We start from the raw sequence: 13,427 nt of genomic DNA on the forward strand, positions 1-13,427 counted from the left end.
AACATAATTCAAACCAGTGTTATCAAAGTAGAGAAATAAAGTAACTACTTTGGGACTCCAGGTTCTCCTGGAATGGACTGGTTTCAAGCCATTCAAGCAAGTAAGTAGGGATGTATATTTTAAATTAGTTGGTTTTTTCCCCTCAATTCTCTAGAGAAGTTTTCCCAGAGATTTTGGCCAACAGTTTCAATCCAGTACTGAATGACATATCACAAACCAGCAGAAATGTCTATGAAATTGTCTACAGGAAACACATTTGTGTTTTTTAGTATGTGTTTTCACTTTGTGACTCAAACTCTTTTTTTCAGTCTCCTACTGAAAGCATAACTAATCCACAGTATAAGAGTAAATACTCATTTAGAACAAACAGGACCACATACCTGTTTCGTAGTATTATTTTGGCAAAAAAGGTGTCTCTGTTATGAGTATCAGATTTTATCTTTGCCATCTACAGCTATGAAATCTAAAGCAAAAGTTATTTCCATTTTAAAGGAACATATGCAGAAGAGATGTTATTTTTTTTCAATTCTAGATTTCTAGGAAAATAACCTATCTGTCCTCCTAAGACTTTCCAAAACATCAGTGCTTTTCCCTCAGACGCAGCTTAAGAACTCAATTTTCTCCCATAATACAATATAAAATACTGTGACTGTCTCAGGAAGGCTTCACCCAAAATCCAACATAATCAGCATTTTATTCCCACTAAATCTGCTTTCTTACTGTTTATCACAATTAGCGTTAATATGGTTACCATTGTATTAGTACAGAAAGCAGGGAGGTGATTTTCTCTGGCTGTGAAACCAAAAGACAGTGCACAGCTGAACCCCATGCAGTCAAGCTCTCCTTCCTCTCCATCCTCAAAGCCAGATGGCCTTATCTAAGCCACCTTTTGGGACCTACACCCAGCTGATCTCTGGTAGTATGGTTTCTGGAACAGCGTTGAACCAGGCCAGCCAACGCTCTCCCCATTTAATGCTGTCAATGCCTGCACACTTGTAGTGTGCCCTGCTCAGCTCAGAACCCCAGGGGCAGAAATCAAACATGGATGCTCTGAGAGAAAAAGAAAACATTTGCTTTTAGCTTGATGTACTCAAGGTCACAGCCCTGTACTGTTCTGCCAAGGACTATACCTCTCAGATATAACCAAATACTTTCCTGACCCTTGCTCCCAGTATTGTCTCCGAGAACGTAAGATTGAGACACATTATTAAGCCAGAACATTATAACGCATTTTGGAGCGTTAAACTGCAGGTCAGTAATAAAGTCTGGTGCTCTGCTGAGCCCAGGAACTGCTGTAAGCACCACATTTTTGCTTTTGTTAATCCAGCTCTTAGCAAAGTGTTACTCAGAATCAGTGACTCTGAAAAACTGAGGCAAACCAGCTTCAGCACGCTGTGAGGCCAAGGGGCTGGGAGGTCCCAGCCACCTGACGCTGGCTCCTAACAGCAATAACCTTTCTGCATTTCTGACCAGTCCACCTTCCCTACTGAAATCCTAAGAGCTCATGAAAGACGGGTGCCACTGAAAGAAACTAGCAAGTACAAAGCTAAAAGAAAAGGATGTGGCCCACAAACACCATAGTTCAACTGGGGAACTGCCTCTGGATGCTGCCCATGTGCTCTAGTCACAAGCTCACAGAAGAAAGTCTACTGAGGACTATTAAATACAAACTCTCTCTTGGCTACTGCCAGAGACAATGGACTAGATGGGCAACCAGAATGACCTCCTACAATCATTTTTACGTTCTCACTGTATTCAGTGCACCATTTAAAATGTATGGATAGAAATACATATGTTCAAAATATATTATGATGACTCAGTAGCTATCTCATTATTTCCAATAACTAGGCAGTAATTTTCCGTAGCAAATTATGTTCATTAGTAATATTTTGTAGCATTTAGTCCCATTTATAATGATTAAAATAATAAAGTAATAGTGATCTATAATAATAATCTGATTTCTAACAGTGAACTGCAAACTTGCATAAAAATAAACCACCCATTATGCAACTAATTAACTGGATACAGTTGGAAACACAGGAACACCATATATGTATTCTCCTCTTTAACTCACTAATTATATGCACTTAAAAGCATGAAAAAAAAAAAGCATTTTCTCACCACTTTAAAAGCCCTTGCAGGTGCAGGTAATGAACTGGTTTCTTCCAAATACCTCTCCCAAGAAAAATGCTTAGCATGTGGATAATCTAGCACAGCAGAAACATGAGAAAAATTAAACATTGCAGTGCAAAACCCAAAACTGATGGCTAATTTACAGAATGCCTCACACTTTTATAATATTGTTCTGATTTATGCTTCAGATTTAGAAAATAATTACAAGAAAGGCTATTCTAAATTGTCTCTGACACATGCACCATGTAGGTTAAAAAAACCCAACAATTTTCTCATACACAATACTGAGTAGCTAGCAGAAGTAGTCACAATTGCTTTGGATATGAGAATATAAATAATGTGGACTGGAAAAATCTGTCCACTTAAATTCAAGAAATTCATTCAAGTATTACATGCGTAATCCTGTATTTTACAAACAGTAATCTGCTGCCAAACACAATCTAACCAGTGATAGCTTTGTACCACAGTAGAGCACACCAGACTACTTGCTATTCTTTTAGTGAATTTGTTTTATATTTGTTCTAAAAAAATAGTCTGGACATTTACTGTAAGAATTATTTACAGACATCATCAAGGAAGATGTTGCCTTTCTCTGAAAGTGTCATGTTTACAAATGCTTTATGCAAGAAATACAAAGACAGCTTTGCTTTTAAAGAAAAGGCAGTGCCTGTCCACCTTTAATCAGCACTAGAAGTTTAACTTGGAAGTTTAAACATTATGATTCATAATCTAGAACAGAATTCTGATTTGTTTTAAAAGGGATTTCACTGAATAATAGGCTGTAATTAACCTCCTGACAGACAGATTGCTTATGACTTTTCAAGATTGCTGGCTATTAGAATTTCTGTCAAAGTTGGTTTTAACCAATTAACATTTTCCATGTTCTCAGACCACAGATAGCAGTTTCTGCAACAGAGCATTTAGATCATCCAGCTATACACAACAGTCCTGAAAAACAGTGGTCATCTTATGTTTCGTACTAATGAATACACTTTCATTCTTCTCTATCATCTCTCTTGTGTCTTCATCCCTTCCAAAGAGCCTTATAAGTTTGATTCTTTGATCACGTAAGGCAATCTTCTCATCAACCCATTATCTTGCATATTTAGTTCACATGAAGATGTTTTTCTTATACAACAATTTCACACACCTGGAATTTGTTTTATCAGCATGTTCACAATGTAAGTCTTAGAATAAGTGAATACATTAAGCCAAAAATACAAATTTGTTCAGATTCCAAGGGGTATCCTTCAAGGACAGACATCTAAAAGCAGCATACATGTGCATACTTAACACGTAATGTCTATTGTACTTCTACTTTTAATACATTATGTCCTCTAAAAAAATTCATAACTCCCCAAATACCTATTCTTAATTACAGAAAGAATAATTCAGGAAAGGTAACAATAAGCTTATTGTAAGCTTTAATGCTGCTAGCTGACTATAACCTCCTTAAATCTTTCAGAGCAATAACATACCAACCTGGTGGGGTGATGAGAGTTCTTTTATGTTCTTTACACCATCCAACAGGATGAATATGTGGGCTAGCTGCCTCACACCTGGAGGAGGGGGAGAAAAAAGGGAATTTATAATGCAGTTCTTCAGAGAGCCTATTTATTATGTTTAGAAAACAAGACATACAAAAAAGATTTAACAAATTCCAAATAACCTATGACATCTTCAACTTACACTTAAACTGCAAACATAACCTGAAGATATGAATGCATTTCATTCAGCCATTCAGTATTTCAAGGGGATTTTTAAGAAAGATGGGGACAGACTTTTTAGCAGGGCCTGTAGTGACAGGACAAGGGGTAATGGTTTTAAACTAAAAGAGGGTAGGTTTAGACTGGATATAAGGAAGAAGTTTTTCACAGTGAGGGTGGTGAAACCCTGGCACAGGTTGCCCAGAGAGGTGGTAGATGCCCCATCCCTGGAAACATCCCAGGTGAGGTCGGATGGGGATCTGAGCAACCTGATCTAGTTGCAGATGTCCCTGCTCATTGCAGGGGGGTTGGACTAGATGGCCTTTAAAGGTCCCTCCAACCCAACGATTCTATGATTCCATGATGATTCTATGACTTCACACAGACTTGTTACAACCTAAAGTAGCATAAGGCTTTATTTACAATTTCACTGGAAGATCAAAAAATCACATCCTTTAAGTCAATGGTAGATCTCCATTGACTGGCTATAATGCTGGACCTGAAAAATTCACATGTAGAGACTCTTGGTAGAAACTAGTTGCAAGAACACAGTAATCCATGAAAGACAGATGGCTTTTTGCAATGCCAGGAGTGAAACTTTAAACCAAAAGCTTAAAGACCTTGATTAATGATCCAAGTTGCACCTGGAGGCAGATTAGAAAATCATGCATAACTGCAATACACTGTCAATAACAAGTAAAAATTCAAAACCAGATTGTGAGTGGTTTGAATTGAGCTATAAGCATGTTATTATAACCCAGCAGCACATAAGCAAAGTACATCTGAGAAAAACTGTCAGCAAAAAAGAATAAAAAAGCATTTTAGGCCCAAAACTTCTTGAAAAAAATCAAGAACTAATCAGTGATCCATGATGGCAAATTTCTCTAAAAAGTTGATTAAACTCTCCTACTCAAGGGACTAACAACTTCCTTGATACTTTCTGTCATGTGCATCAACTTCTGCACTAGTGCTGTTGCCTGTGGCACGCCACAAGAACCACAAAAGACTAACAGAGGCAGGGTGAGCTACACTTGACGTGCTGGCATCTGTTTGAAGCCAGGAAAGATCGCTCTCACTGGGCTCACTGGTTCAGCTGCATTGTGCTTAGTAGAAAGAGACACCAAGTGCTGGCTATCAAGTTCTGTTAGCAATACAAAAAAAAAAAAAAAAATCACACACACTGTGAAAATGTAATTGATATAGATGCAGATGAGAGAAGAACTGTTTGGACATCCAATTCTAAATATAACTATAAAATTTTATTACAAATTGTTATATTATTTCATAATATAACATGTTGTGTACAATATAACATATAGTGTATGTAATATGTAATGTATATACTGTAATTATTATATTATTACTGAATATTATTAGGAAAGGCAAAAAGCAAGACTGATTACAGGGAAAGTAAAAAGCCATCAGACGCTGCTGTGAAACATGCACCATCACTATGTCTGCATCGATACTTTATGATTGTTTTTGAGTTGGCTGAACAATTAACAGTGCTTTTTAAAGAAGAAGATAGCAGTTACGTAGTCAGGGTGACTAAGGAACATCATGCTGACACAAAATGCTAGCATTACCTGCATGGCACTGTACTACACAGTGCACGCATACTGTTTGCCTCCATTTAGCTGCGAAGTCAAGTATAACCATGTAATTCCCATGTAGATGTGTCCTTAGAGACCTCACTTCTCTTAGAAGCCTGTCCCACCTAATTTCTCCTTTAGTTAGATAAATCCAATATTACAGTGCACTAGCGTGCTCTCCCACTATTTCCTAACCCTAAAGGCACTTCAGTAGCTGACATTAAATATTCCCAGTTATGCGCACTCTCACTTCTGGAGAATCCCATCAGCGTTTCCATCTCTCCAGTGGCCATGAGCCCAGTGCCTTACTCACTCCAAGGACCCACAAAGACCAACGAACTGCAGCCTGGGTAAGCTGAAGTACCTAAGGCCTTCATTCCCCAAGGAGGGATCAAGAAACCAAACTTAAGTAGCCAAGTGGTAGTCTAGATAGAAACACAATCTCTTCCTCCTGCTGAAGGAATGCTTGCTTCCTAAACACTCCTTAAGTATATTTAATGAGAAAAGGCGACAAGCAGAGAGCATCCATGCACGAAGACATGTACTTCATATACAATAACCATTGCATAAAATACTGAAACACTCATTGTAATCCAGTTTCTATTTAATCCCTTTCTGAAGTCAATGTCTCGACCTTTAGGCTGGAGAATAACATGTATTCTCTCCCTTTCCCCTCACCCCAAGAATTACTACTGCAAAATGTCTCAACAGTGAGTCTGCTCTCCCTGATTGTTATGTGTGAAACAGGTCTGCTAGTATTTCTTTGTAATGATGTCAAACAGATAAATTTCTAGCACATAAAACCTACCTTTGATAGACTCTGTAATGGCTCTGAAAAGGATCCAGCTTACTTCAAGAATACCATCTTTTGTTCTACCACAATATATAAAGCTGTACTGTATGTATTTAGTATTTATAGTATCACACTAGGTACTCTCTAAATCACTGAAGTTGCCTTTAATAAAAGGAAGCAAAAAGACTTTTGTGATAATTTTGTACTGTTAAAACTCGGCATTTGTGCTCCTTTTTTCCGATTCTGTCCCTCATCGCAACTGCCAGGAGGAGTTAGTCAATGGCTGTCATGCTGAACCATGACAGCATCTGACTTCTAGAAATGCTCTGCCCCAAACAAATCAGGGAAGAGGTGACTGCTTCACGCTCCCTCTGTCCTCTTCCTTTCTCTTTACAGTAACTGTGAAGAGAAGGGCAACACTTCTCTTTTCTATCCCTCTCAAGTTGGAGTTTTACATGGAAGAATTTTACATGGATGAGGAATCCATCTGTACTGGAAGGACATATCCTCTTACTTCCTGAAATGTTTTGGAGTAAAGTCCACAAATTATTTTCAAAAGTATCCTGAGTTAAATTTGGAAACAGGATCCATGCTCATGAGTCACTAGGTATTACCAGTAATATACTTAAAATAATGACATAGACATGTAAAAACACTTATCAGGACAAACCTTCTAAATGCACTTATTCTATTCTGTTTTGCTTTTTTCAAGCATAGTTTGAACATACATTTTTATAAAAATCTGATAAGTAAATGCCACTGTACATACTTCTTGCTTTGAAGATTCAAGAAGAAGCAAGTGACCAAGGTATGTCGCAATGTAGTCATGTTTGCATGCATGTCAAGATGCATTATTGGAAGATGCTCTGACATTACAGCAATGGGACTAAACACGGAACACGTAGCAAAAAGTGCTACACACCACAGCACTGCAAAATAGCACTATAAAAAACCCACAACATTTTGATTTGCTTGAAAAGAAAAGCCCAGTCATTACACATGAGCCTATAAGAAACTTCTGTAACCATGGTGGCCATAGGAAAAAAACCATCCCTGTTCCAGCAAAACCAGGTCATACAGCCCATCTTTACCTACTGATTTCACACAGCCTTTTAGCTTCTAACAGTCCATTTAGCAATAAAAAGCAGAGATCAGTAAAAGTCACAAAACTTAAAATAAAACTATTATGCTTTAACATGTGTTATTTCATGAACATATTATCTAGTTTGGAAGAACAATAATAGCCTATCAGACCAAGCCCAAAACTTGTCAGCTGGAATGCTAAAGGCTACTCCAGCTTTTCACAACCGATTTGCCACATCCAATAGCTTTTTGTCTCCTTTGTTCCAAAACAGAAGGCAGATCACCCAGCACACACGCTTCATAAAACATGATGATCCATGAATTGTGAGGATGCTTGCTAGGCCAAAAAAGGTTACCATCACTAGCAGGAGCTGAAGAATTTTGCACCTCCAAACCGACCCACCCCTGGACTGTGCCAGAGCACCACCACCTTCCACCAAGCAGCAGAGTGGTGATACATGCACACTCAACTAATAAAGCAAGATTATAACGTCCACAGAATTCATGCCACTTGTGATCCATTCTTTCCATCATGTGAGAACCTGCAGAGAAAGATATCTATTTTCCATACTGGACACTGAAGCTAACCCAGGAAGCTGAAGCAGCAGAGCATGCAGGCTGATCCCGTAAGAGAACGATGCAGAGGGACAGACCAAACAGCAGCTCCACCGAGTTACAGACAGCTTAACTACATCTTACAAAATCGTCAAAGCAGGGAACAGCTATGTTATTTAAAAGACTGGGAAGAAGTTCTGCAATAGGGAAAGCTAAGGGTGGCTGGCAATGTGAGCCCCCGGAGCGTGCACCGCTCCACATGAAAGGAACACATGGGCAGTTCAACAATCCTTAACTCACAGCAGCAAAGCATGTCCCAGTTGAAGACTCAGATATGGAAGAAGACTTAGTATTTTTCTATTGGTCACTTTGAGTTGTCCTGTTAGTTTTTCCCAAAAGTCTGTTTCATATATACAGCTCATTAAATTCACATCAAGAGAGATGGATGATAATGTTAGATGTTAAAAAAACCAAATATTCAGTTCTTTCAGAAAAATATTTTCCCATTAGGTCTCCATCTCAAGATCTGGACAGAGTTTTTATTTAGTCATTGGCATTTTCTTTAAAATAAGCTGTATGTGTTGTACTCATTTTCTGTTTTGAAATAATTTCTGATTTTCCCTTTCGGGAAAACAAACCTTCTGGTATTTTGATTTTTACTTTATTAAATGTAGATATAATCTATAATGAAATGCTATTTATAAAAAAACCACTTATACACACATTAAGCCCATAAGAATGCTATTTATACAACTTCTTGATTGTGAGATGTTAGTCATCTAATCGTGCATAAAAAAAGAAGGGAAAAAAAGAAAGAAAAACACAGAAACCATCCTGCAGCCCCATCTAGTGCATAAGTGAGAATACTTCATCACTGATAAGTGTAAAGCTGGTATTATTTTAGGTCAGGACTTCCCAAAATGTGGCCCATGAGGTTATGGTATGTGTCCAGAGGTGGTATAGCATAATAATAGCAAGCCACATTACCGTATTTTCTATTTAAATTTTGATAAAAGAGCTGCATTGTGATTTGCATGAAAATTTAGAACTTTAGGGTCAGATACTGGTCCATTATCCACTTAAATAGTTAAAACCACGCACTGTGACTCACAGTTCTTTAAGATTGTTTTACCTTCTTTTTGGCATAATATAACCCCTTCTTCTTTCAAAGAGAGCAAAGTTAATTATCTCAAAACCAAAACAAGCAGCGGACTTTTAACGACTTGTCTGTTAGCAAAGCAGCAGATACTGGTGGAGAGCAGAACTGGCCTCTTACTTGGCCTAACATCAAAATCTAGCCTGTTCCAGAACTTACACAGCTCAGAAAATGGTTCAGAAAATCAAAAGTTGATTTGTCTTCACAAGGCGCTTTTGAATCATTTTTTCTATGCAAGACAGACAGGTGAGTGCAGCATGGGACACTGTATTTTCTCACACTCCTGGTAAGCTGATCCCAACAGCTGACTGTAGCACCTTCTCCACCGGGGAAGTTCAGACCAAGCTGTGGATAAGGGCCAGAACCCTCTGACCCAGTGAGTTTGGGCTGCAGCACGTCCAGCGCTGCCATTGCTCCATCTATCCCTTGGGCAAGCGGCAACAAGCTAGCACAGCTTCACCTCCTGTGCAAGCTCTGGTTGTGTTTGGGTTTGGTCACAAAACCATTAGGAAGCTGAGGCGATGTAAATCTGTGTGTAAGCAGAACAGATGCAAGAGAATGGAGAACTGAAAGCCAGTGTGGACCTGTAGTTAATTCATAGTTCAGACATACCCAAAGATTCCCAAATGCTATTTCCAGATTCAGTCAACCTTAAGAAAATTTGGAAATTCCACTCTGAGGGAATGTCTTTGGCTCTCAAATAAGTATTATTTGTTTCATCAAAGAAGATGGGACAGATGGAAAGGACCTGATGGCCTGTGTAGTGTAAGTCAAAGCTCCTTCTTTAACATAAGTCTTAGATCTGTTGATTTCCTTCACTTTTCTTCCCTCTAAAAGCCACTGCCAAAGGACAATTTAATGGGATTTATAATACACTGAAAGTATCACCACCATGCATTAAAGAGGTGTAGTAACGACTAATTCGAGCCAGGTACTTATTTTCAACTGTTTTCAACTTATTTTCTAATGCTCAGGGAAAAGTCAGGAGGAGCATCTTCAGGCTGAAAGCCTGAAGCCTAAAAAAGCTTAGGCGATGGTAATAGATTTGTTGCCTAAAGTCCGGTAAAATCAGTAAACTGTCTTTTAGTTATCCAAGAAAAGGAGAGAATTTTTAACCTCAAGGAAAAAGTTCAATCTACTCAAACTAACTAAATCACAAAAGATAAACAGAATAAAAAAGGTACTTGTTTGAAAATAATCAATTACATACACTAAATACATGACTCCTCCTTCATCACAATTCTGAGTTTCAAGCTTAGATGCAGGCGCAGGGCAACTGTGAAGTTCTGCTCTGGGCAATCCCAACAGAACTTTTAATTTTTAGTTGCAGAAACCAGTTGGTAGATGTGAAACTTACGCATCTACGATATTTTAAGGCCCCTGAAAATCTGGTATCTAAAATTGAAAATGTAAATGGAATGCATTCAGGATGCATTTTCAGACTCTCTTTTGGTCAGACATTCCACTGCTATTTTCATTTGCTGTTCTTTTCTCCCATTTTCTTTCCTTCCTCCTCTATTCACTCTTTTTCTCAATCACAGCAATGCAGAGTAGTAGGCCACACCACTCAAAATTTAATTTCCATGCACAGTATTTCTGGTAGCATCTTCTTGCTCCTTCCAGAAAAGTATTACAATTTCACCAAAAGAACAAATCTTCAGCTTGGCTTCAGTATAAATACAGCTTCAGTGATTTCTCAAAAACCTATACATTTCCCACTTCAATTTTCCCTCATCCTTTAAGAAGGTATTATTTCATGTATTCTACATACGAAATTCAGAAAACCCATTTCAGAATATGATGACTGCGAAGATGTAAAGCCTGGTTATGTACTTAAAAACTGCTTTTCCCTCTTCTGAGAAGCCTGGTGGACAAACTCCTGTTGACATGGGAATACTAACAAGCCTGTCTGCTACACACAGTGCAATGTTTGAGAGAGATACTTATGCTACCTCTGAACAAACTACAGGTTGTATTGTATTGTTTGCCCTAAAAGCCTTGCCTAACTGCTGACTTAATTATTAATTAATGGCATAACTGTTACTAGCGAGCATTCAAATACCAGGAAATTCTGAATACCTTTTCCCAGTCCCCAGTTTCCTGCTGCTTTGTAGAAGAAATGTGTGTTCTCTGTTACTTCTTCATGAAAATAATCATTAATCTTTCTGGCCTTTGACCCATATGGCCTATTATCTTGATATTCTGTCCCTGACCTCACCAAAATGCCTGTTCACTGATGCTTCAGTAATGTAGTTCTCCTGCAGTTTATTTGTCATGTAGCCCATACAATTACTATTTCAAGAGATGGACTCACAAAGTTTTGAAATCATATAATCATTTCACATCTTTCTCATTGACACAGTGCCTAAGCAGTCATCAAATATGGATGAAGAAAACTTTCTCCATTTATTTTTGCAGCCTCAGCTATACAATTAAGTTGCCACTACAGAATCCAAGATGTAGGCTTACAATGCTTTACCTGTTCTGCAGTAACATACTCTTCAAAGAATGTAAGATATATATAACTTTAGCCTAAATGATCTGCCAAAATAAGATGCAAGTGCAAATACAAACCTGCACTGTGACAGCCAAAGCCTGAATTTCCTTCAGGATCTTTATGCTCATAGTATGTCCTGTTCCACCCACTGACTTTTTATATAGATACACAAAGTCCCTCCACCATACAATATGCAGAAAGGTCATCTCTAACACAGGTCACGATACCAGGATCCCAATTTTCAGAGGAGTGTAGAACACATAACACTAAAACCAGGTTTTGCCACTATCCTGATGCCTTACAGAAGATCGCTAAGGTTTGGTCTGACCAACACAGCGGTTCAAGAACCTTATGAGAGAATGCAGCCTTTCTTCCAAGTTACAACTATATGTAAACCTAATTCCAAGTACAATCAGTCACATTATTATGGTGTATATTCTTCACTAAACCACAGTATGTAATTGAAATGAGAAATTAATCCACAACTCCGGATGTAGTAGCACATTGGAACGCTCATTTAGTACAATCTCTGGAAATTTTTTACGTGCAACCTGACATGGGAAATTTGATTTCTCCAGTCTGTCACTGAGATGCACTTTGGTGGCCATGATCACAAATCTAGCAAAAGTTGGTATGGTAACTGTATCGACAGTCTGGAAAGTATCACAGAAAATAGCGCTTAAAGCTAACACATTTCTAATATGTCTCACTAGGATACAAAACAAAAACATCATACCAGTAGTCGTAACTCTCATCCCAGTTGTCAAAATGAACCAGAAAACGATTGTCCACCATGTCTGTTACTGTAGCAACACAAATGAAAGTCGGGTTCTTCTTGTCTACGGCTTCCAGCTTCATCCCCACTCGAAATCCCGATGGAATCACTGTCTACATAGAGAAAGACATTTAATGGAAAATAAACACTATAAATCCAGAAATCTCCCCAGTGTCCACAATCAATATATTCATGTCATTTCTGAGTTTCCCAATTAGCTGCCCCAACAGAGTGGCAGCAGCCTAAGTAGTTGACGAGAGAGATGTTCAAACACCGAGAGTTGTGGTTTATGAAGTAAAAAAGCCCTAAGCATGCTGCTAATTATTTAATTAATTTTAAAAGTGTTGGTTTTAACTTGGTCTTAGATACTCTCTCTGAAAGGCAATGTTTGTTCCACAACGTTAGGGTGTGAGACACAGTACTAACAACAAGCCTTAAATTTAATTTAATATACCATTTCTGAATGTGCCAGATCAGATCTTTAAACACATTAGTAAAAAATTAATAGGTCACAGTTGCAGAGGTGAACTGGAGATGGTTATCGAATTTGTTGTAAACATTTTTATTTTAAATTTCAGGTACCAAGTCTGCCATCACTGAAGTGTGCTGGAATTCTACCACATACATGAGCATACAAGCAACTTTCCACACCATTAGTAACAACTGAGTACTTACTGCATTCTGGTTTTCAAACAATGATTTAGGAGCAGCTTGAGCCTTGCATGCCTTTAGGTATGAGGGCCAGTTGAATTCTTCTTCCTTATATCCTAAATGAGGGTCATAAAAAAATGGCAAGAAATTATATTCATGAGACACAAGGTGCATGCAGGTGATTTGATCATAATTGATCAAACTGCTTTTTCCATCCAGTTCTGAACTATTTCTTAAAGTTTCAAAACTGAAAAGGTTATGCATGTTATCAATTTATTTTAGTTTTATATAAACTACAGTGGGAAATTTTACTTTAAAACGACTTACTAATTCTAACCCAGTATGAATTCAGTGAGTCTCAGAGAGCACTGGTTTGGATTAGTAGAAATTTTAGCAGGACACACTTTAGAGGAGCTTATAGAGTTCAAGAGAAAGTTGATGAAGCTTTTCTATTTTTATTCGGGCACCTGGTATTACAAAGAGAAA

At 38.0% G+C, this 13,427-nt stretch overlaps 1 protein-coding gene across 1 annotated transcript in view; it reads right to left on the reverse strand.

The window, feature by feature from the left end:
- L3MBTL3 (l(3)mbt-like 3 (Drosophila)) overlaps positions 1 to 13,057 on the reverse strand; it is a gene marked incomplete at its 5' end in the record, with an annotated part of 40,037 nt that extends 26,980 nt beyond the window's left edge. Inside the window, 4 exons of the mRNA XM_010282636.1 lie at positions 2,122 to 2,207; positions 3,616 to 3,692; positions 12,252 to 12,403; positions 12,966 to 13,057. Of these exons, the coding sequence (XP_010280938.1) occupies positions 2,122 to 2,207; positions 3,616 to 3,692; positions 12,252 to 12,403; positions 12,966 to 13,057 (407 nt within the window). The remainder of the gene's footprint in view (positions 1 to 2,121; positions 2,208 to 3,615; positions 3,693 to 12,251; positions 12,404 to 12,965) is intronic.
- Positions 13,058 to 13,427: the final 370 nt, after the last annotated feature.

Source organism: Phaethon lepturus, unplaced genomic scaffold, assembly GCF_000687285.1.
Source record: "Phaethon lepturus isolate BGI_N335 unplaced genomic scaffold, ASM68728v1 scaffold50142, whole genome shotgun sequence".
NCBI classification, from domain to species: domain Eukaryota; kingdom Metazoa; phylum Chordata; class Aves; order Phaethontiformes; family Phaethontidae; genus Phaethon; species Phaethon lepturus.